General features: G+C 59.3%; 1 protein-coding gene across 6 annotated transcripts; it reads right to left on the bottom strand.

Moving 5' to 3' along the window:
- Positions 1–20,492, bottom strand: PPP1R12C (protein phosphatase 1 regulatory subunit 12C). Of its 6 annotated transcripts, none has more exons than XM_032487677.1 (22): positions 20,082–20,492; positions 15,748–15,878; positions 15,545–15,663; positions 9,279–9,438; positions 5,651–5,795; positions 5,486–5,560; positions 4,692–4,765; positions 4,486–4,613; positions 4,199–4,272; positions 3,808–3,966; positions 3,663–3,730; positions 2,947–3,084; positions 2,634–2,724; positions 2,462–2,542; positions 2,324–2,384; positions 2,083–2,168; positions 1,928–1,974; positions 1,751–1,814; positions 1,434–1,538; positions 960–1,010; positions 740–790; positions 1–644 (listed from the first exon to the last, which is right to left on the bottom strand). In XM_032487677.1, exons 1-22 carry the CDS (start codon positions 20,400–20,402, stop codon positions 558–560), a joined length of 2,316 nt encoding a protein of 771 aa, XP_032343568.1. In that variant the 5' UTR covers positions 20,403–20,492; the 3' UTR covers positions 1–557. The 6 variants fall into 6 exon arrangements, with proteins under 6 accessions (XP_032343568.1, XP_032343566.1, XP_032343567.1 ...); XM_032487675.1 differs by having other exon boundaries at positions 1,751–1,844; positions 20,082–20,491; XM_032487676.1 differs by having other exon boundaries at positions 1,751–1,844; positions 2,083–2,165; positions 20,082–20,491.
- Between the last annotated feature and the right edge of the window lie 520 nt (positions 20,493–21,012).

The raw sequence follows: 21,012 nt of genomic DNA, 5'->3' as shown, positions 1-21,012 counted from the left end.
TTGAGTGGCAACTTCACGACTTTTATTTGTGGTGCCTGTGCTTTGTCTTGAAAATACCTTCTCCCCCTGCCCAGGACAGTGGGCCGGGAGGGGGCAGCAAAAAATAGAAGACGTCCCTCCCTATTGCACATGGACCCTATATACAGGCCCACCTGGCCGAGGCCGGTGGGACTCTTGGCACATTCTTGGATCCCTGTTCAGGAGTGGGAGGGGTGACTAGGGTGGTATCACACATGAGAGGGGGACCTCTGGGCGGCCACTCTGGTCCTGGCGCTTCTTGGTCCTTGGTTCCTTCCTGGTCCCACCTCCAGCCCTGGCCCCCCCTCAGAGACATCCCCCTACCTGGCTCAGCCTCCCACCACCACCGTGACCTCGGACGGCCCCCCCTTGGCTCCTGGGGATTCGGTACTCCTCTCCCAGCCTGGAAGTCCCAAGGGAAGGTTATGGCTTCTCAGACTCCCCCGGGAGCCTGTCACTCATGTTCACGCAGGGGAAGGGGTGTGTGCGGCAGAAGCAGCTGTATAAATATGGGTGCAGGGGGAGGGCCTCCTCCACAGTCACTTGGAGAGTTTGCTGATGACGCGAATCAGGGCTGCATTCTCATCCTTGAGCCGCTGGTTGTCTGCCCGTAGGTCGGACAGGGCCTGAGAGATGGGACGGGGTCAGCCAGCTGGCCCTGGGCAGGCTGAACCCACTGCCCGCCCTTACTCTCTGCCCACAGCTCCCCATTAATACTCACCTTCAGCTCCTCCTCCAGTTCGGCCGCCTTCCGCTCCAGGGCCCTGCGCTCCTGGAATAAACAGGTGAAGATGAGGGCAAGGGACAGGAGTTCAGGGAGGGCCATAGGTCGAGTACGGCTGAGAGTGGGGAAAGGGCAGAGGAGCAGGTGAGAATCCAGACCCACATGGGTTTGTAAGGCTGGGGACACTCCCGGCCCCACTCCAGCCACCCCTACTCACGAATCTCTCCAGCTCCAGAAGGGCGGGCCTCTCTGCAAAGCGCTCCTGCCTCTGGTGAGGACAGAAAAAGAGCAGGGTCAGAGAAGCATCCAAACCTCAGTGGCCAGAAAGGAAAAGCAGCAGTGAGAGGGGGAAAGGCAGACCAAACTGCTGGGGCCCAGACCTCAACACCCACTGCTCAAGATAAGCCCAGCCCTTCTTGGCCAGGCCCCGTTTCTGACGTCATAGCCCCTCCCCTCCCCAAGGGTCCCCCAAGTTCCACCTCCCAAGGGTCCTAGCCCTCCCCTCAGGCCCCGCCTCCCAGAGGTCCTAGCCCCGCCCATAAGCCCTCCCCTACCCAGCTGCCCAGATTCCTCCTCTCAAGGGTCCCAGCCCACCACTCAGCCCCTCTCCTCGGTCCTCTGTCTCTACCTCCACCTCCCGAGGATCCTGAGCAAATGAGGCCCCTTCCCACCACCTCCAGGGTGTCCTCACCTGCGTGGCGCGCTCCAGCTCTACCTTGAGCTGCGCCAGCTGCAGCGTGGTCTCGGTCAGGGCCTCGCGAAGTCGTTCGTTCTCAGTCCGCAGCTCTGCGTACAGCTGGGGACACCAGGAGGAGGGACCCGGGGGTCAGGCCTGATGCCGAGATACGTTTGCGGGGGAAAGGGCTGACTGCAGCTTGGGCGAGGCCGGGAAAAGGCCGGATGCGCAGATGGATTAGAGCCACTAAATAGGGGGCTGGAGGGCAGGTATACATAAGCCAACTTGTGGGGGGTCAGTCAATGGCACAATCGTGGGGTGGGATCGCGAACCTTCCTGAAGCCTCCGTCCGGTTCTTCTGATTCTGGCTCGGGTTCTGGGTTCAGGTCCCGCTGCCTGCGGGATGAGGGGCCACCCTCAGGAGTGCTGGGGTGGGGGCGAGCAGGGCGTCACAGGGGCGTACCCACGGACCCCCCAGACAACCCAAAACCTTCCTGCCCACCCTTTACCTGGATTCTGGGCTGTGATCTGCCAGCGCTGGCTCCGCCTCCTCCCCCTGTGGGCGGGCAGAGGTGGGGTTGAGCCGGATGCTTGGTCCCACCCCCACCCAGCCTCCAAGGCCCACCCACAGCCTCAGCAGACCGGCCTGGGCCTCATCCCTCACCTCCGCAGGCCCCCTACGCTCCTTGCCAACTTTGCGGTGCTCCCTGGTGGCCTGTGGTCCCTGCCCTTGCCCGTCGGGCGCCTCTGCTAGGGAAGAGGCAGGAATCAGCTCAGGGACTTGTGGAGGGGGTCCCCTCAGCGGTGTCAGGGTCCCTGGGCCCAACCCCCAGGAAAACGGTTGGACTGTAGCGGGAGGGATCGGCTGGGCCCAGGAGAACGACTTTCCAGAGACCAGACCTCACCTCTCTGGGCAGGGCCATCAGAGCTCTGGACCCCAGGGACTCGGGGTCGCCGGGAAGGGTCCTGTGGGAGAGGGGCAGGGGGGTCAGAGGACGAGGGTGTCTGGTACCACCCACTGTCCATCACCTGACCCCTCTCACCAGGCTCTGCAGGCACTTCTCTGGCTCTGGGGCCTTCCCTGCGGCCTTCTCGGCCTCCTTCAGGTCCGTCAGAGTCACACCCTGGCACAGAGACAGGGCAGTCAGGTCAAGCACACAGGGCCCAGCCCCAGCATTCATCCTTCAGACCCACCAGTCCAGGCCCAGCCCATACCTGTGTGGACCTCCGAGACTGGCGCATGAGGCGAGAGCGAGCTTTGCGCTGGGATTCAGACTCCTCATCCCGCACAGGCATCTGGTAGGACCTGAGTGAAGGGCCCCCGACCTCAGGGAGGGTTCCCTTGGACCCTGCCCTGTCCCATGGCCGACACTCTCAGGGAGTCACATTGTGCCAGAGGACTTCAACTCCCCCAACCGTGGGACACACTGTCCCTTGGGAGCCACCCTCACAGGACCGGGGACTCCTGGGAAATGTATTTTCCTCCCCGCTGCGGAGACGGCGGCCTCCCACTCCCTCTTCACCTCACCTCCGGCGGTCCCGGGAGTCCGCTGGGGGCGCTGCAGTGACTACGGGGGCATTGGGCTTCACTGGGGACTGGGGCTCCGGAATCCTGGAGGGAGGAGTGGAGTCATTCAAAGGAGGCAGCCGCCTGGAGATCTCAGACCTGTGTGAATTCATTCATTCAGCAAATGTTACTCAAGCTCGCATGCATTACGTGGCAGGCACCAGACACAGCAGCGAGCAAAAGAAAGAAATGATCTCTGCCCCGATGACTCAAATCTGGGCAAAAAAGATGCAAAACAATAGCCACAAAAAGACTAGAACATCACGTACTACATCAGGAGAGTCAAGCCCTCTGGAGAAAAAAAAAAAAAGAGCAAGGACAGGAGGCAGGAGGGGTGCGTGTCTGGCTGCTGCTGCGCTCACCGAGAAGCTGACATTCACACAGACCTGAGGGAGGGAGGAAGGAAGCCCTGTGGGTGTGAGGGGGGAGCTGCAGCGAAGGTCTGGGCCGGAGCCTGCCTGTGTCAGAAAGGGTGAGTGGGAGGAGGCGGGGGGAACGGGGGCCAGATCACCGTGGCCTTGGAAGTGTACCAAAAGGGAAACTAAGACCAAGAGTTGGGGGAGGCAGGGACCAGACCCCAGAGAGCAAATGGCCTTCCCCAGGATCATGCAGACAAGACTGGTACCTGGACCTGCCTCCCGCCCCCGAGAGGGGCCCAGGGGACCCTGAATACTCACGGGGCAGAGGACTCTGGCACATTCCGTGAGGGTGTGGGGGTAATTCTGGCAAGACGGGGCTCCCTGGCCTGGAGAGAGAGGAAAGGAGGGGGACTAGTCTCCATGACTGGGCAGGGTCTGGTCCCCTGCCCATCACCCTGCTCACCTGAATGGAGGTTCCCTCCAGCCGCGAGGAGGAGGCTGAGCGCTGCAGCCCAGCTGCAGGGGCGCCCCCAGCCCCCTGCCTATCTGCGGGACCTAGGGCACCAGAGCTCCCCGTCTTCTGGAGGCCAAAGCGCCTGGAGAAGGTGACCTCTTCTGGGGTCTGGAGAAAAGAAAGGTGTCAGTCACAGAGAAAGGGTCCCTCTTCTCAGGAACTTCAAGTGTTACCTCCAAAGGGACCACAAGGAACTACAACTATGGGGCAGGTGCAGCCAGGAAAAGGCAGTCCGCTGTGCTAAGGATTCTGGGAAATGTAGTCTTCGCCCTCCCTGCCCTGCCTGGAGGCATGCAGTAAGCCTCCCGGCCTAGCATGGCCTCAGGACACCCAGACTCACCGTAGGGCTCTTGGGGCTAGAGAGTGGCGGGGAGGAGACCCCGTTGAGGGTTCTGGATTCTGCAGAGGGGTACTCTATGGTGCAAGAAGGGGGAGAGGTCACAGGAATATGCCAGCTGCCTCTGAGAACCAGCTCCTCCTCCTTCAGCCCCAGGGGTCCAGGCCCTCAGCCCCTCCTCTCTCGGACCCAGGAGTCCAGCCCCCAGCCCCTCCTCCCTCACACCCAGGGGTCCAGGCCCCCAGCCCCATCCTCTCCAGATTCAGGAACCCAGGCCCCCAGCCCCTCACCTGAAGGGCCTTCTTCTCCCTCATCCTCATCCCGGATGGGGAGCCCCCCCGCCCCTCCAGGCCGGCGCTCCTTGGACAAGTCCTGGAGGGAGATCTTCTCACGGCTGCTCAGACGACATACGGAGCTCCTGGTGGAAAGGGGAGGTGTTGGGGGCCAAACCCCATGGAGCCTCCAGACCACCTACCCTCCAGGCACCCCTCCCTACCTTCGGTGTTTGCTGCTGGAGGGCACCTGGGACTCCTGGCCCCTGCTCTGGGAGGCTTCCTTTTGGTTCCGTAGCTGCAAGGGAGAAGGGGCTGCTGGGGAGGGACACAACACATGGACCCTCCTGGGTCCCATGCCCCCAACACTGAGGGCTACAGGCACAGCCCTGCTGGTCGTGCCTAACTCGATGCTCCGACTACAGGTCCTCAGGTCTCTGGTTCCCCAGATGGGAGGGGCCGGGTGGGGGGAAATCTGCGGACTCATTCAAGTTTTCCTACCATCGGCGCCCTGGGTCTCCTGCTTCCAAGGGCCTCCAAGCTTCCTGGCCTCCAATCCTGTCCCCAGAGGGGTCCCTCTACCTCCCAGGGGCGACCTGCCCAAACGTCTCCCAGACCCTTCAGCACACCCAGACCACGGGCTGGCAACCCCTGCCTCCTCCCTTAAGGCTCTCTCTCAGGCACTGCTCCCAACAGGCATCAGTTCCCGGCCTGCCGTTTTCACACAGCTCACACTGCAAATCCATGGCAGCCCAGGGTTCAGACCCTGAGTCCACACCATTCACCCCCTCACTCTGAGATTTTCCAGCAACAATGCCTGGTCCAGTGCTGACTGGAGGGCATCCCAGGGGTGACGAGGCCCGGCCCAAGCCCGGATAGACCACCCCCATCTGGGCCCCAGGCCCCGCCTCTCCCCAGGACCCAGCTGTGCCCTTCCTCAGGGCTCTCCACTGGGCCCGTCACTAGCCAGGGAAGGGCAGGTGCCCCGGCCCGGCCCGGCCAGCTACCAGAGACTCACGTCCTCCTGCTTCCGGGCCAGCTCCTCCAGCAGGCTCAGCACCTCCTCATCTGCCAGGTCACAGGGTCGCTGCCCCTGGGTGGGCAGGGGGAGAAGGGCCGATGAGGAGGAGTTGTGGGGGCCCTCCCAGCCCGCCGGCCCCGGGCGCCCCAGCCTGGCCCTCACCGCGTGGGTCAGCGAGTCCATGCCCCCACCGTGCTCCGCCAGCAGGCGGCAGGCGTCCTCCACGCCCCAGTGGGCCGCGGCGTGCAGGGGGGTCCAGCCGTCCCCATCCCGCAGCTCCGGGTCGTAGCCAGCCTGAAGGAGCAGCCTGGGGGCCAGGGAGGCTCGGGTCAAGGACCAATACAGGGGCTCTGGGCCAAGGGCTGATGTCAGCCAGCCGTGCTGTGGTGGCAATACCAGCTGTGACAGTACCGGAAACAACCCGCCACGTGGTAAAGAGCCACTGCCCCGAGCACCACCCCCTGCAAAGTGACCCCCTCTTCCCCTGGCTCTGACCCCTCCCCTGGCCCATCAGGTGGCCTCTGGAACCCCGCTCCTTGTACCTGTAGGGGTGAACTCTTTTGACAGTCACCCCTGGTTGTGGGACAGCCCCGGAGTAGGTGGGGCTGGGGGTTCCACAGCGCCCAAGCCTAAGGAAAGGATGAGACCCCAGAAGGGGTGGCCTAGGGGCAGCGCTGTACGCAGGAACCCAGGCTCAGAGCAGCAGTTCTCGAACAGGGAGGCACTGCCATGTGGGCACCTGGCCATGTCTGGAGAGGTTTCTGGTTGTCATAACTTAGGGGTGGGTGCCAGGGAAGCTGCCAGCCACCCTACAGGGCAGAGGACCGCCCCATGGTGAGGACCCATCTGGTCCAAATGTGACCAGTCAGGAGACAGAACCCCGGGCTCAGACGATTCCGGGGGGATATTCACCACGTCGGACCACTCAGTCTGGTTAGAAGTCCAGGGCAGTTCTGGGAACTCAGTTTAGGGCAGACGTGTCTGCTCTCAGAGGGCTGGATTGAGGTTGGGTCAGTGAGGAAGAGCTAAAGCAAGGAGGGGAAGATGGGGAGATGAGGTGTCTTGTAAAGAACCTTTTTACACAAAAGCTCGTCGGAGCTGACTCTGCCCCAGCCGTGCTGGGCACCCTGCTACTTCCCCGAGCACGCGCCCACCTCAGGCCCCCATTCTCTCTGCCCGATGAGTGTTCTCGGGGCGTCTCGGCATTTCTTGCAGCCACTCCCTCAGCGGTCACAGAGGGGCCCATCCTCACGGAGGGACTCCCCCCTCTGCACTCGCCTTCTCCCACTGCCCTGTTTCTGTCCCTCAAGGCCAGTAGTTATCAAGTGGGGATGACGCTGAACCCCAGGGGACACTGGGCGATGTCCAGAGAGGTGCCTGGCTGCCGTGACTGTGGCGGGGTATGGCTCGGGCATCTGGTAGGTGAAGGTCACGGATGCTGCACAACATCCTGGTGGGAACAGGATGGCCACCCAGGGTCATCCAGCCCCACGTCACCCGTGTGGAGGGGAAGACCCCTCTCCAAGCACTTAGGGCCCTGGGATGTGACCTGCTTCCTGGGTCACTTGTCTGTCTCCCCGACGAGGCTGTGAACTGCACGTGGGCCCAGATCCATCCTATTTGCTGCTGTAAGCACAGCACCCAAAAGACATTCAGCAGGTGCTTAGCAAGTGCTGAGTGAATAGCGTCAAGTATAAATACACACTTCTACTCTGCCACCTATCTTTAACCAGGAGAATGCCGGCTACATTCTTTCCAAAATCCAATCAGCACAACATTACTAATGTAAATTCCAGCTTTTCCCTCTCGGACAAACACTTTACCAAAATATGCAACTTTTTTTTGGTGGGAAGAGATTGTCCTGACTTCTACTCACTTCCTGAGGCCTGTGGAAATAAACCTTTATGTACTTAAAGTTATACAGAATATAGAATAAAATTAATAACAAAACCAAAAAAGCCAATCAACAGATCTGGTTGTGAACACAAACACATACTGAGGGGCAGAAATGAAATTATGGTCAGTGAGTATCTCTTAAGTCAGGGAACAACCAAAATGTCTCAGTCCTGCTGCAGAGAATGAGGCTGCCCATGGACATCGATCCTTCCTTCCGCCTGTAATAATGGCACCCCGCTTTCAGTGGGTCATACGGCCACCCGGCTGAAGTAGAACCTCCCAGTCTCCCTCACAGCCAAGAACGGCCAGCTAAGTAGGGTCTGGCAAATGGGATGTTAACAGTGTATGCCACTTCTGGACTGTTTTTTCAAAAGGAATGGAGGTTTGCTCCCTTTGCCCTCTCCTTCTTCCTGCTGGCTGGGATGCAGAGGCAATGGCAGGAGCTGAAGCAGCCACCTCAGACTCCGGGGTGGAAGCCATGGGCAGAGGAGGGCACTCCCTCTGGGACTGGGCACATCACTGGGCCTGACCATTCACAGCGTCCCAACCCCCTTGCTGCAGGAATTGGCCCTGGGATGGACAGGTGTGGAAGGTGGCCCAGTGAGTGTCAGACCCAGGGCTTCCACTGGAACTACAGAGGACAAGGCACTCCACCTCCGAAACAAGGGAAGCAGCCAGGACATGAGCCTGGAGCTGTCAGCGGTCATCCTAAGTTCCCTACAGGGAAACCTTCCCAAAAATTCATCACTCAGAGGTGAGCAGAGATGGAGGGATTCACCTGAACTCCACTTTCATACCAAAAATACAGGACAACATCACACGAGGGAGAGAGAGAAAGCAGAGAGCAGGGCACCTGAAGAAGCGGAACCCGCTACTCCGACATTCCTGTCAGTCAGAAGCAGACAAGATGCAGGAGAGGATGGGAGGGAGTACGTCCTGCAACAACTTAAAAGACAGATGCGCCAAGTAACCCGGCCTTGAAGTATGTAACACAACAACTGATTCAACGACAAGAAGAAAACCCGCAGCCACGGTGGGACGTTTCACGGCCTCTCACAGCAACTGACAGAATAAGCAGGTGGGGAAAAAAGATCACTAAGGATATAGAAGACTTAAATAGCACAACTGCAAAGCTGACCTCGTGACCTACATAGATCGCTGTACTTTGCAACACAGCTCTTTTCCAGGTTACGCGCACTGGGCTATGAAGTGAATCTCAATGAAATTTCAGAAACCTGGAATCACACAGAACCCATCCTCCAACAGCCCCGTGCAGTGACGGCAGGAAACGCGTACAGGCAGCCCTCAGAGATGCTGAGGGCTCAGCTCCAGACCACCGAGGTAAAGCAGGCGTCACATTGCAGCAAGGCGCACGAACTCTGCGGTTTCCCGGTGCACGTGGGAGTTATGTCTTCACTGCAGCGTCGCCTAGTATAGCGTGTGATGGCGCTACATCTAGAAAGCTAGTGTGCATACCTTCATCAAAAACACTTTATTGCTAAAAAATGCTTACCATCATCTGACAATGCAGGGTTGCAACAAACCTTCAATTTGTAAAACAAACAAACCCCACAGTATCTGCAAAGCACGATAGACGAGGCAGGCCTGGAATGAAACGATGACTAGAAAATGCTATGTGTTCGGAAACGAATGACATACTTCTGAACGGCGCATGGGTCAGAGAGGATTGGCAGCTGGAAAATGTTTTAAACTGAAGGACAGAGAGAAGGCTGCACATCAGACCTGCAGACGCAGCTGAGGCTGTACTCAGAAGGAAATGCGTGGCCTTAGGCGCGTGGATTAGAAAAGGACAGGAGTGGAGAAAACCCACAGGAAGGTGTGAGACAGCGAGAAGGAGCAGGGGAAAGGGAGGGTCTACACCAGCCCAGCTCACCTCATCACTTCGATGTAGCCCTTGGCGGCGGCCACGTGCAGGGCAGAGGCCCCCGTGCGGGGATGCCGGGCCTCGGGCATGGCGCCCCCGTTCAGCCAGCACCTTGTGTCGTGAAGGAGCAATTCCTCCTCGGCCCGTCTGGCTGCCTCCACATCCACCCCTGGGAGGACGAGAAGGGGGAACAGGTGGAACTCACACCCCGAGATCCAGGAAGCACACGGTGGTACCCAGCCTGGTCCCCCTGCTCTGTGGGCGCCAGGGACTCAGGGACCTGGACCAGCTCAGCACTTCCCAGCCATGCTCTGTGCGGTCCTGGGCTCCACTGAGGGTCTCCGACTCACTGCTGGAGGCTGGGAAGATGGAGACCGCAGGCCTTTTCCCATTTTAACCCAAAGTATTGCCTGTGTCATTATTTCTAAGTATAAAACCTCCAGTTCACTGAGCAAACGCAGCGTTCGGTCACCCTGACATCTCCTAGCACTGCCAATACAGCCCTCAGCCAGGCATTCGGTCACCAGGACCACGCTGAGCACTCATGAGGACATACCCAGCAAAAAGCCACTGAGCGGTGTGCGTCCCGCTGGGGCGGCAGCACCTGCCCACCAGGCGCAGATGCGCTCTCGGCGTGCCGTCACCTGCACCAGCTGGCCAGAGGCCAGCACGCTTCCTCACCAGTCGATTTCACTGTCTCCGACCGGTTTCGTAGCAAGCTGTACCGTATTTATGGCTGCAAAAGGCCAGTTATGACTTTCAGTTAACTGTGGATCGAAACAGTCAGCTTTGCTGAGGCTGGAATGTCATCTGCTGGCTGTCACTGAGAATCTGTACTTTGCAGGTTATAAACTACTGAGACGGGAGTCAAAAATGGCCTTTTCTAGAGAATGTGTGCACCTTCTCCTGGGAGTTTTATCACCGGCTGTTACTTTTGCAGTTGTGACATTTCTCACTCACCCCAGTGCTGCCCAGAGCTGAGCCGTCCTGCACAAAAGCTGTCAGCCACGTGCAGCTACGGAGCACCTGAACTGTGGCGTCTCCCCTCTGAGATGTGTAGTAAGTGTGAACCACCCACCGGGTTTCCAAGTATGATTTTTTAAAAAATGTGTGGCAGCTCACAAAGTTTTTTTATATTGATGTCTTGGACATACTTTTGTTAAATAAAATGTTATTAAAATTAAGTTCACCTGTTTGCTTTTTCTTTTTTGAAATTCACCTACTTGAAAATCCTCAAAGACGCACATGGCTCGCACCGGCTTCCCGCAGGGCAGCGCTGGCACGGACCCCGTGCACGCTAAAACGTGACAGAGGCTACCAAAGCCCCACGCCCCCTGCCCACCTCATCCTGCTCCTTGCGGCCCGAGCGGTGGCCGCCATCACAAACCTGCTTTCACAAATGCGAACCTGGTTGTATGTCCTTATTACAATACCGCAAACGTCTGCTCCAGGGTTACAGTGGGACCCCCGAAACACAATCCCCCACCAGGACCAAATCCTTCCGGGTCCGGCTGCACATTGGCGCCACCCGGTGGCACCTGGGCGCTGGAACTAAACTCCAACGGGCTCATCTGTGAGTCTCCAGTGGCTATCCCAGGAATGCATGGTTGGTTAGGGCACATCTCCCAGGCCCAGACTGGGGTGGGGGCCTGCAGAGTGCGGGGGACTCAGAGACCCACCCTCTCCCACTCCTCTTCAAAGGGAATCGCCTACATTCAGCCCTGTTACAGATGCAGGCGCCCTGCTGCGGGAAGGGCGGAGTTTGCTGGCCTTTCATTCAGCAAACGCAGTTACGACCTGCCTGTTCATACCCATCCTTCTGCAGTTCTGCCTTTTGCTGAGATTTGCCCGAGTTTATTAACAGAGCTCTTGATGGAGGTTGGCAACCTACGTCCTGTGGGTACAGGCCACCTGTTTGGTCTTTTACTTTCTTCGTGGTGGCGGTGGTAAAAAAAATGTAACATAAAGTTCACCTATTTCACTATTTGAAAGTATGCCATTCAGTGGCATTCAGGACACTCATAGTGCACAGCCATTGACTCATCCATCTGTGGCACTTTTTCATGCCCCCAGTGGAAACCTCACACCCCATTCATCAGTCACTCCCTGTACCTCCCTCCTAAGGCCCCTGGCAACCACCTACCTACTTCCTGTCACTGGAAGGCACTCGTGTTTTTAAATAAAGATTTAATAGAATGTGGCCACACCCACTCACTTACATATCCTGCCTGCCTGTTTCCCCCACTGTGGGGGGCAGGGTGGGCACTGGTAAAATGACAGCGCATCCTGAAAAGCCTAAAATATTTACTGCCTAGAATATCCGCCAAGCCCAGCTTAGGTCATTCATTTATAGATTATCAATTGATCCGCTTTTCCTTTGGTGTCAGCCACATCCTCTCACAATGACAAACGACAAGACGTAGGCCAGCGGGTGGAGGGCCTCCAGCAGGTGGCCTAGGTGTGGAACAGCTAGAACACTGGGAATGCAGGTCTTCAGCTATGATCCAGGGTGGCCAGCTGTTTCCCACAGCGGCCACAACCACCAATGCCCCTGCCGGCCAGAAATGGGCGTGCCCTGGCCCTGCCTCGCCAGCCCTGGGACTGACTGCCCACGCTGCCTGCCTTTGAGAGGGAGTCCCTCCCTCCACCTGTCTCTGATGTTGGGATTCTGAGTGGGATTGCTTCAAATGTTTCAGAAACTCTTCAAGTGTCCTGCCCAGTTCCAAGTCCCTGTGGGTCCTCAACCATGGCCCTTCAGAGTAACGTGGCCAGGGGGTCCTGTCGGCACAGGACACCGTGCTGCGGCCTGGGCTGTGGGGACGGCATCCATAGCGGAGCCGTTGACTGGACTGGCCAGCATCCATCCCGCCTCTATAACGTCTTCCTTCTCCTCACCCCTGCTATCAACCCACCTGGTTGCGACATGACTGAGCCCCACAGCGTGGCTCCACGGGCACCCACGTCACCAGGCCTGACCATCCTCCCTGCCACAGTGACCGGCTCAGGGGCAGGCTTGTGACCAAGGCCCAGGCTTGCATCAGGCAGAGGGCCGTGGCCAGGACTACTGAGGGACCTACTTCTACTTCAGCTGGGGTATCAGCCTGCACTGCTGGAAGCCTTGCTAAGCATCTCACTGAGAGAACCTGCCCAAGAATGACGTCAGTGCAGAGTTCAGCAGAGGGATGGGGGGATGCTTTTAACTTCGTCTGTGCCCCTGGATCAAACCATGCCTGAAGTCCATATAACTCCTAGATGTCAGTTACACAAGCCCATAAATTGCCTTCTTTTTTTAACTGTGGTAAAATACACACAGAATTTACCATCTTAACCATTTTTACACACGCGGTTCAGCAGCATTAAGTACACTCACGCTGTTGAGCAGCCACCATCACCATCCATCTCCAGAACTCTCTCCTCTTGCAAAAGTGAAACCCTGCATCCATTAAATAACTCCTCACCCTCCACTCCCCCAGCCCCTGGCAACTACCTTCTACCCTCCATCTCTATGAGTCTGACTATTTTAGTCAAATCCCTCACATACGTGGAATCACAGTATTTGCACTTTTTGTGCCTGACTTATCTCCTTAGCATACCATCCTTAAGCTTCACCCATGCTGTAGCCAGGGTCAGAATGCCCTCCTTCTTCAGGCTGGGTACTATTCCACTGCACGTACACGCCACACGGTGCTTGTCCAGGAGGCATCCTTCAATGAGCACCTGGGCTGCGCCCACCCTTTTGCTACTGTGAACAATGCTGCTGTGCACAGGGGTGTGTGAGACTCCCCTGGCCCGAGCCAGGTTGCCATGGGTTCTGGTGCTCGCAACGAGTCGCGCCTCATTCAGCAGCTGAGCCAGGAGGTCCGGAGACCTTCCAGCGGCGACCCAGATTCTGCCCACCACACTCCGCCAAGGCTTCCGTGTGAAGGCGAGCATCGCGGGGCCACGTGGGCCAAGGCCTCTGGATCCCAGAGGCAGCAGCCGCGGTGCTCTTTGCAGCCTGTCCCACCCCTAGCAGCACAGCAGAGAGTCCTCCCGTCAGTACCACCAGCCTTTGTGCCTGCTTGGCCCTACCGGCCAATATCTCCCCCCCACCTTCTCCTTGCCCTGCAGAAGGGCACACAGGCCCCCGTGAGAAGGTGACGTGAGCTACAGGCAGTTCCTGTAGAAACACACAGAACATCTGAGAAATCACCCACCCCTGCTGGCCATTCTTGGCCCAGAGAAGCGGCCTGCAAGCATCGCCCTGCAGACTACTTTTTAACTACAGAGGGAGGAAGATGCTTCTGAAGTAGAGTCACCTGGGCGACCCCCTGAAGGAAGTTTGAAGTTACCACCACCAGTAACGGGGGGGGGGGGGGGGGGGGGGCAGACAGACCATGTGTCCCCGAGGCACGTGCTGAGAGGTTCCTGCCAAGGATGCTGAACCGAAGAACCAGTCAGGTCCAGGCTGAGGGACCACCGTGTGAAACAGGGGAGGTGAGGGGAGTGAGGGCTGGTCCAGAGGGAGGGAGACCAAGGTGACAGGAGGGCCGGGTACCGGGAGGGAGCCGGGCAGGTCCCGAAGCAGCGGGATAAGGCGACAGTGCCCAAGATAGGTAACATTTCACCATCACAGTCAGCGTCCAGACGCTGAGGGGAGAGAAACAGTGTCCCACCCCCGTGGCGGTTACGAGGAAAGTGGCCTTGTTTTACATCTGGGCTCCTGCGTCTCCCCAGGTGGAGCAACCGTGTCTGAAACATCTCAAAATGGTTCAGGAAGGAGAGGGAGGAAGCCAGGGAGGAGGAAGAGAAAGAGGGAGGGAGGGAGGAAAGGCGGGGAACGGCAATTTACGGATGGGGGCGGGGAGAGGGAGGAAGCACATGCAAATGTGCCAAAAGGCAAAACCCGCAGAGCCTGTGCTTTATGACTCCACTTATACAGAACGTCCAGAACAGGCACATCTGTGGAGACAAAGCCAATGGGCGGCTTCCCAGGGCCGAGGGGGCTGGAGGATTGGGGGGTGACAGCTCAGGGGTGTGGGGTTTCTTTGGGGATGATCAAAATCCCCTAAAACCAATGTGGTGATGGACGCACAACATTGAGTGTCAATAAACTAAAAAAACAAAACAAACAAACAAAAAAACAACCAGATCTATACTTTCAAGGCTGAGCTGTCCGCACCGAGTCCTGCCTCCATAAAGATGCTAAAGAGCTCCGGTCAGTCTCAGCGAAGGCCATAAAGCCACCTGTCGGACTGCAGTTGAAACCCGCCTCTGAGTTGGAAGCTTTTCGAGATAAAAAGTGGATGAGAGGAGGGAGGAGACCCCGGCGCTGCCCTAGTTTTGCTCACTCCCCAACATGAACCAAACAGGGACCTCAGCCGTCCATCTCAGGAGCCCTGCAAGGCTCCCACGGCCACCAACACATGACCTGCCTGGGTCAGGCCTTTGGCCCTCCCATCCCAGCCAGAGCGCTGCAACCCGACCAAGCCAGGAACCCGGGCGTCACCTGGGGCTCCCCGGCCCATGTTCTTCATCAGCCTCCCTGCGCCCGCACGGCCCCCAAGACCCACCAGGCCCTGCACTCACACCTTCTCATGACTGAACCCTGACCACTGGCTCACTCCAGCAACCAGACAGTCACCCTCACACACAGAGAGCGGGGCTCCAGAAGCCATGCTTATGACCCTGCACGGCTGCAGGGCTCCGGAGACTCAGTGATGCTACCTGCTGTCCCCCACCCAGACTTGCCCATGCACCCTACATGCCATCTGGTCCTAGACAGCTATTTTTAGGGGGGTGGGGGGAGGGAGGCCACAAGCCCCTCTGAGATCCTGCTAGAAGTAACATACACTCCGCCTAGAAAACTGAACTGGCCACATACAGGCCTTGGGGGGTCCTGAGCCCCATATTAGGGACCCCTGGGGTTCAGCGGTCCTGAGCCCAGGAGACCGGTCCCCCAGAAGCCTCTGCATCCCTCTGCCTGCTTGCTAGTAAAACTCCCACGAAGACCTGCAGTCTCACCTCATTGGCCCCTGGACCTGCCCTGCCTCAGTTTCCTCAGTTACTCAGAGGACAAGACAAAGCTTCGGGTCAATGATGGTTTGTGCTCTTATTCTGTGTGGAGCAGAGACACAAGCACTCCCTCCAGTGCCTCGATTACTCAATTAACAGTCCCAGCAACCCTGAGGGTAGGTGTTCACACCCAGTTTCCCAAGTATGGACAGTGAGGGAGGTGAAGGGGGTCAGGGTCCTAGGAAGTGGAGGGCCCGCCCTTGGCAGCCCCCGAGGCCCACCTCTGCGGGCGATCTCCGCCTTCAGCAGCCCCTCCATGGGGTCAGACTCAGCCAGGTCCAGGGGCAGGTCCCCATCGCTGTTGACAGCGGCGATGTTGGCCCCATGGCTCAGGAGGTACCTGGGGGCAGGGCGAGGTCAGGGCCGAGGGCTCCAAGCCCTAGCCCCAGCCCCCGTCAGGCCTCACCCATCCTCCCCGCCTCACCTGGCGATGTCCAGGTAACCACAGGAGGCGGCCACGTGTAGGGGCGTCCAGCCCTCGTTGTCTGCCTGGTTCACGGTGGCGCCCTGCTCCACCAGGAAGCGCACCACCTCCAGGTTCTCGTCGATGCAGGCCTGGAGGGCGGGGACAGGGCTATCAGCCCTCACCCACTCGACACCGCACTCCTGGCAAGACTGGACTCCTGATGGGGATCCAGGCGCCAACTGGCCACAACATTCAAGGAGAGGACCCCAGTGGCCCTGGGATAGGCCCTGCCCCCAGAGGCCCCTCCAGCCACCTAGCTGTTTAAGACACCCTCCCCACCCCGGTTTCCCAGTGGTCAGGTCAGTCAGGCATCTGGAGCTCACTGGAGACCATGAGAGGAGGGCTCCCAGCAACCAGGCAAGTAGGAACTGGATAGAGAAGAGAGGGGTCTTCATCCAGGTGTAGGAATCCTGACTGATGCTTACAGGTGAGATGTTCTCCACAGTCAACACTGGAGGGTGGGGCTTCCAGTGATGGACCAAAGGGAAGAGACCTGACACCTTCCCCTCAGACCCAGGGGTCCAGCCACCAGCCTCTCCTCCCTCAGACCCAGGGGTCCAGCCACCAGCCTCTCCTCCCTCAGACCCAGGGGTCCAGCTCCCAGCCCCTCCTCCCTCAGACCCAGGGGTCCAGCCTTCCAGCCCCCTCCTCCCTGAGACCCAGGGGTCCAGCCCCCAGCCCCTCCTCCCTCAGACCCAGGTGTCCAGACCCCCAGCCCCTCCTCCCTCAGACCCAGGGGTCCAGCCTTCCAGCCCCCTCCTCCCTCAGACCCAGGGGTCCAGCCTTCCAGCCCCCTCCTCCCTGAGACCCAGGGGTCCAGCCACCAGCCTCTCCTCCCTCAGACCCAGGGGTCCAGCTCCCAGCCCCTCCTCCCTCAGACCCAGGGGTCCAGCTCCCAGCCCCTCCTCCCTCAGACCCAGGTGTCCAGACCCCCAGCCCCTCCTCCCTCAGACCCAACAGCATCTCTGCAGGAACTGACCATGGCCCTGCCTCATACCCGGAAGGGAGACAGCTAGATCCCCGGGGCCCAAGGCTGTGCAGGGCTGGTAAAGTCTCCAGGTCCCTGGGAATGCGGGGCAGAGCGAGGGTACTAGGAGGGATTCCTACACTGGGAGACACGGCCGTGTGAGCATGTGCCCAGGGCCTGGGGTCCAAGGAGAGGCAGCTTCCATGCACTGAGGGCCTACTATGCACAGGGCGTTTCCATGGGCCATTGTCCCTCATCCTACCGCTGTCAGGATCCTGTTTCATGGAGGAAGAGTCAAAGCTCAGGAGACAAAAGCCCTTGCCCAAGGTGGCACAGCAAGCGGGCCCGGAGAAGGGACTTGGCCCAGGGCGCACGCAAACTCCAGGTGGCCACTGGGACCCGAGCAGCGCCTGGTAGATGGCGGTGGCCCTGGACTCCTGGGTCCTCAGGGTAAGTTAACCCTCAGCTCCCTCACCTCTCCCAAACCATCCATCTGCAGAAGAGTGGAGGAAGCTACGAGGGCCAAGAGCATGAAGTCATGGAAACTCAGGCCGCGAAAGGGGGGCCACACGTGCCCTGGGAACGGGATGAACTCTGGGCTCCGTTTATTTCCACTCGGTTGTCATGGTGATGGGGGGGGCAAGGAGGGAGATGGGCCTTTCCCTTTCAAGGACCTGGCCGGGCACAGGCATCCATGTGAAAGATGGCTGAGGCCCGGGCACCAGGGATCCAAAAATCCAGGCACCAGCCCCTCCTCCCTCAGACCCAGGGGTCCAGGTTCCCCGACTCCTCCCTGTTTAGACCTAAGCATCCTGGCTCACAGTCCTTCCTAGTCCAGACCCAGACCCCTGGGCACTAATTACAAGGCAACTTCAAGGAAGGGGTAGAGCACACCAGTCACCTCAAGCAGCTGACAAACCGGCCTGAGGTAGGGACTGAGGCTTGAGAACTTCCGGGGACACAACCTAGGCAGGGACCAATGCCTGGGGACCTGCTCTGGGAAGGATGCAGAGCAGAAACCACAGCCCTAGGTCTCACCCAGACCATGTGAGCAGCTGTCCCGGGTTGCACGAGGCTGGGGGTTTCCTGGGACCTGGGACTTTCAGTGTTAAAACCAGGCCAGTCCCCGGCACACCAGCCAGCACTGGTCACCAGACACCCAGACCTGACCCAAACCCCAGCTGCCCCGCTGGCCGGCTGTGTGACCTGAGGCAGGGACTCCCCCTCTCTGAAGCTCAGAGGCCCTAATCCTTCAGGCCTCCTGCAAAGCCCTGGAAAGGGAGTTTACCAAGTGCGTGCCTGCCGTGGGGGTTGAGGGGGGTCCCACTTAACAGGCCAGGCTGGAGTGGCCTTTGGCAGGGCCCCGGCCCGTGGGGGGGGGGGCTGCAGAATGGGGCTTGGCCTGAAAAACAGATCCAAGAACCCCTTCGGGAAGGTCCAAGGGAGTCAGGAGTAGGCATGGTGGTAGAGGAAGGGGGACACTGAAGCCTGAAGCCTCTTTCCTGGGTGTGCCAAGCTCTGAGATCCCGCAAGGCCTCAGGAAGTGGGACCCTCCTTGAGATGGAAGACAATGTCCCAGATAACACTGGGGCCTCTGCAGGGGACAGACCTGGGGAGAGGGAAAGAGAAAGGGGGGAGGGGTACCACTTAGACCAGGGGCTGCAACCCCTCAATTGAAGGTCTACGGTGCTTCATGAAGGGTGTTTGTCTTTCTTCACAAGAGCTCTGCCTGGGAGGGACTGGCTACTGGCCCCATTTAACAGATAAGAAACCTGAGGCACAGAGAGAAAAGACACTAATTCAAGGTCACAAAGTTGAGGAGCTGAGATGAGAACTCAGGTCTGTCCCATTTTCCTAAACTGCTCCTCTTCCCAGGAAGTGGGCCTCTTCAGGCATCTGTCTCATCCTCCTACCCTCTGCCAACCTTTCCTTCCCAGGGTCCTCTCTGCGTCCAAACCCTAAGGGTTCTGGCAGGGAAAAGAGGGCTGGGGGCTGAATCCATCTGGGGAGAATAGGAAGGAGACGGCCTCAGGGACAGAGGGAGGGGATGGAGGATCTTCTGTGGCCTGTCCCTGGTGGTCCCACTGGAGGAGGGGAAGGAGTGATAAAAGCACCCAAAATCAGAGAGCCCTGGTTCTGGGACATAAGGTGGCCCTGGTTCTGGAACACGGGAACACTGGAGGCAGAAATCAGGGTGTCTTCTTGGAAAGGCAAGGGGACCCAGACTGTAGAGAGTGAGGACTAACAGGGTTCTCAAACCCTCAGTATGGTGCTATGACATGGGGCTAGAAGAGATCGTGCACTCTGTGGGAGGGAGAAGCTGCCCAAATCCACAGGAGAGTATCAGAGCAGAGAAAGCAAGATAGCCAGGGGATAGACAGGTGGCCCAAAGCCAGGAAGAGGTGGATGCCTTGAGTTTGCCCAGAAAAAAAAGGTAATGGTGCAGGTCTAGGCAAGGCAAGAGGAGTGAGGGGGAGAGCAGGTGCCTGGAGAAGAAACATCCCTGAGAGAAGGCCCACAGTGGGAGGCTTGAGGTGGCACAGGACCCGGAAGGAGAATGAAGAGGGCAGGAGGCGGAGGAGGGAGCAGGGGAGAGAGGATGCACTGGCCCAGATGGGGCAAGCATCCACTTCAAGTGCACAGAGCCTTGAAGGCAGTGGCTCAGGAAGGAGCATCCTTAGATAGCAACAGATGACAGAGACCAAGGACGAGAAGGAGAAACCCGAAAGGAGTGTCATGGAAGGTGCTGGACCTAGTCAAAGAGGTGGCTCAAACCAGAGACCAGGGGAGGAAGCAGCACAGACCCAGGAAAGACAAGGGTGCTGCGCAGTGGAAGTGGTACCTGCCTAGAGGGGAGAAAACGGGCCAGAGGTGCTACAAGTATTGCCAGAAGAGGTGGCGCTGGTGGAGCTGGAAGAAGCAGCACAGACTCAGGAAAGAGGTGCAGCAGTGGGCGGCAGGGTAGAGAGGGCACTGGCGGAGATGGCCCGGGAGAGACTAGTAAAGAGGGCTCAAGGTCGGGGAAGAGCAGCGTCAAGCGACAAGACGAGGACCGGTGAGGTGGGCTGGACTGGGGCCCTCAGCAATGGCTCAAGTCCAGTGAGAGGGCAGCGCAAGACGGCAAAGACCAGGGCCAGTCCAAGTGGTTCGGGATTGGAAGAGGGGAGCTCGACGTAGGTGGGATGGGAAAAGGGAGTCAAAACGGGAGGGAAAGGACCGGGGCGGCAACCACGGTGCACACCAGGACTGGGAGGGAGGGTGCTCGAGGCGGCGCAGACCCAGGGCGGATCAGGTCCCCGGGAGGGGCCCGGGCGGGAGCGCTGACCTGGTGCAGGGCGCTGATGCCGTCGGCGTTGGTGGAGTCCAGCACGGCGCGGGCGGGCTGCGGGGCGGTAGGGTCGGGCTCGGCGCCGGGGCCGGGGTCGGCCGCGCGCAGCATCAGGCGCGCCTCGTCCAGGTCGCCGCCCGCGCAGGCCGCCAGGAACTCGGCCGCGCGTTCGAAGCGCACGGTGCGGGCGCGCCGCTCCCCGGGGCCCGGCTCGGAGCCCGCCCGCGCCCCCCACCGCCGCAGCTGCTCCTGCCGCCGCTCCCGGGCCGCTGCCGCCGCCGCCCCGGGGCCCGCCCCCGGGCCGTCCTCGCCCGACATAGCGCCGCCCGCCCGCCCGAGAGCGAGCGAGCGACGCCCAGCTCTGAACCCTGAGCCGCCGCCGCCCGCCCCGGGGCCGCCGGGAACTGCCGCCCGCCCCGCGCTGCCGGAGGATCTACCGGCCCCCGCCCGGCGCGCGACGTCACCACGCCGCTCCAGGGCGCGCTGGGAAATGGAGTCCGCAGCCTGGAGAGGTGAAGGGCAGCCGCCGCAGGGAAGGCCGCGGGGGGCGCTGGGAAATGGAGTCCAAGAGCGGAAATTGCTCCTGGCAACATTCCGGCCTCGATCTGCCCCGAGGCACACTGGGAAATTCGCAGGTGTGAGGTGTCAAAGGAAATCTGACTGGGAGGACGCTCCCGGGAACTCCGGGAGACGGAGTCTAACGGCAGGAGGCGTGCCCCCAGGGCATGCTGGGAAATGTAGTTCACCGCATCAAGGTGACGAATTGCTGCTCCCCAGACCTGGTAGGAAAAGGCTCGACAGCCTGGGAGTCCTAAAAGATATCGAACTAATTTTACCATATACCTTATCCACTTTCCTCATACTATGCAACTTATTTAATTTGGGTTTTTATGCTCCCTTCAACTAGAAATAAACCCCAGGAGGACAG

Source organism: Camelus ferus, chromosome 9 (genome assembly GCF_009834535.1).
Source record: "Camelus ferus isolate YT-003-E chromosome 9, BCGSAC_Cfer_1.0, whole genome shotgun sequence".
NCBI lineage: Eukaryota > Metazoa > Chordata > Mammalia > Artiodactyla > Camelidae > Camelus > Camelus ferus.
The sequence above is the reverse complement of the archived record's forward strand: the minus strand, read 5'-3'. Positions and strand labels throughout refer to the sequence as shown.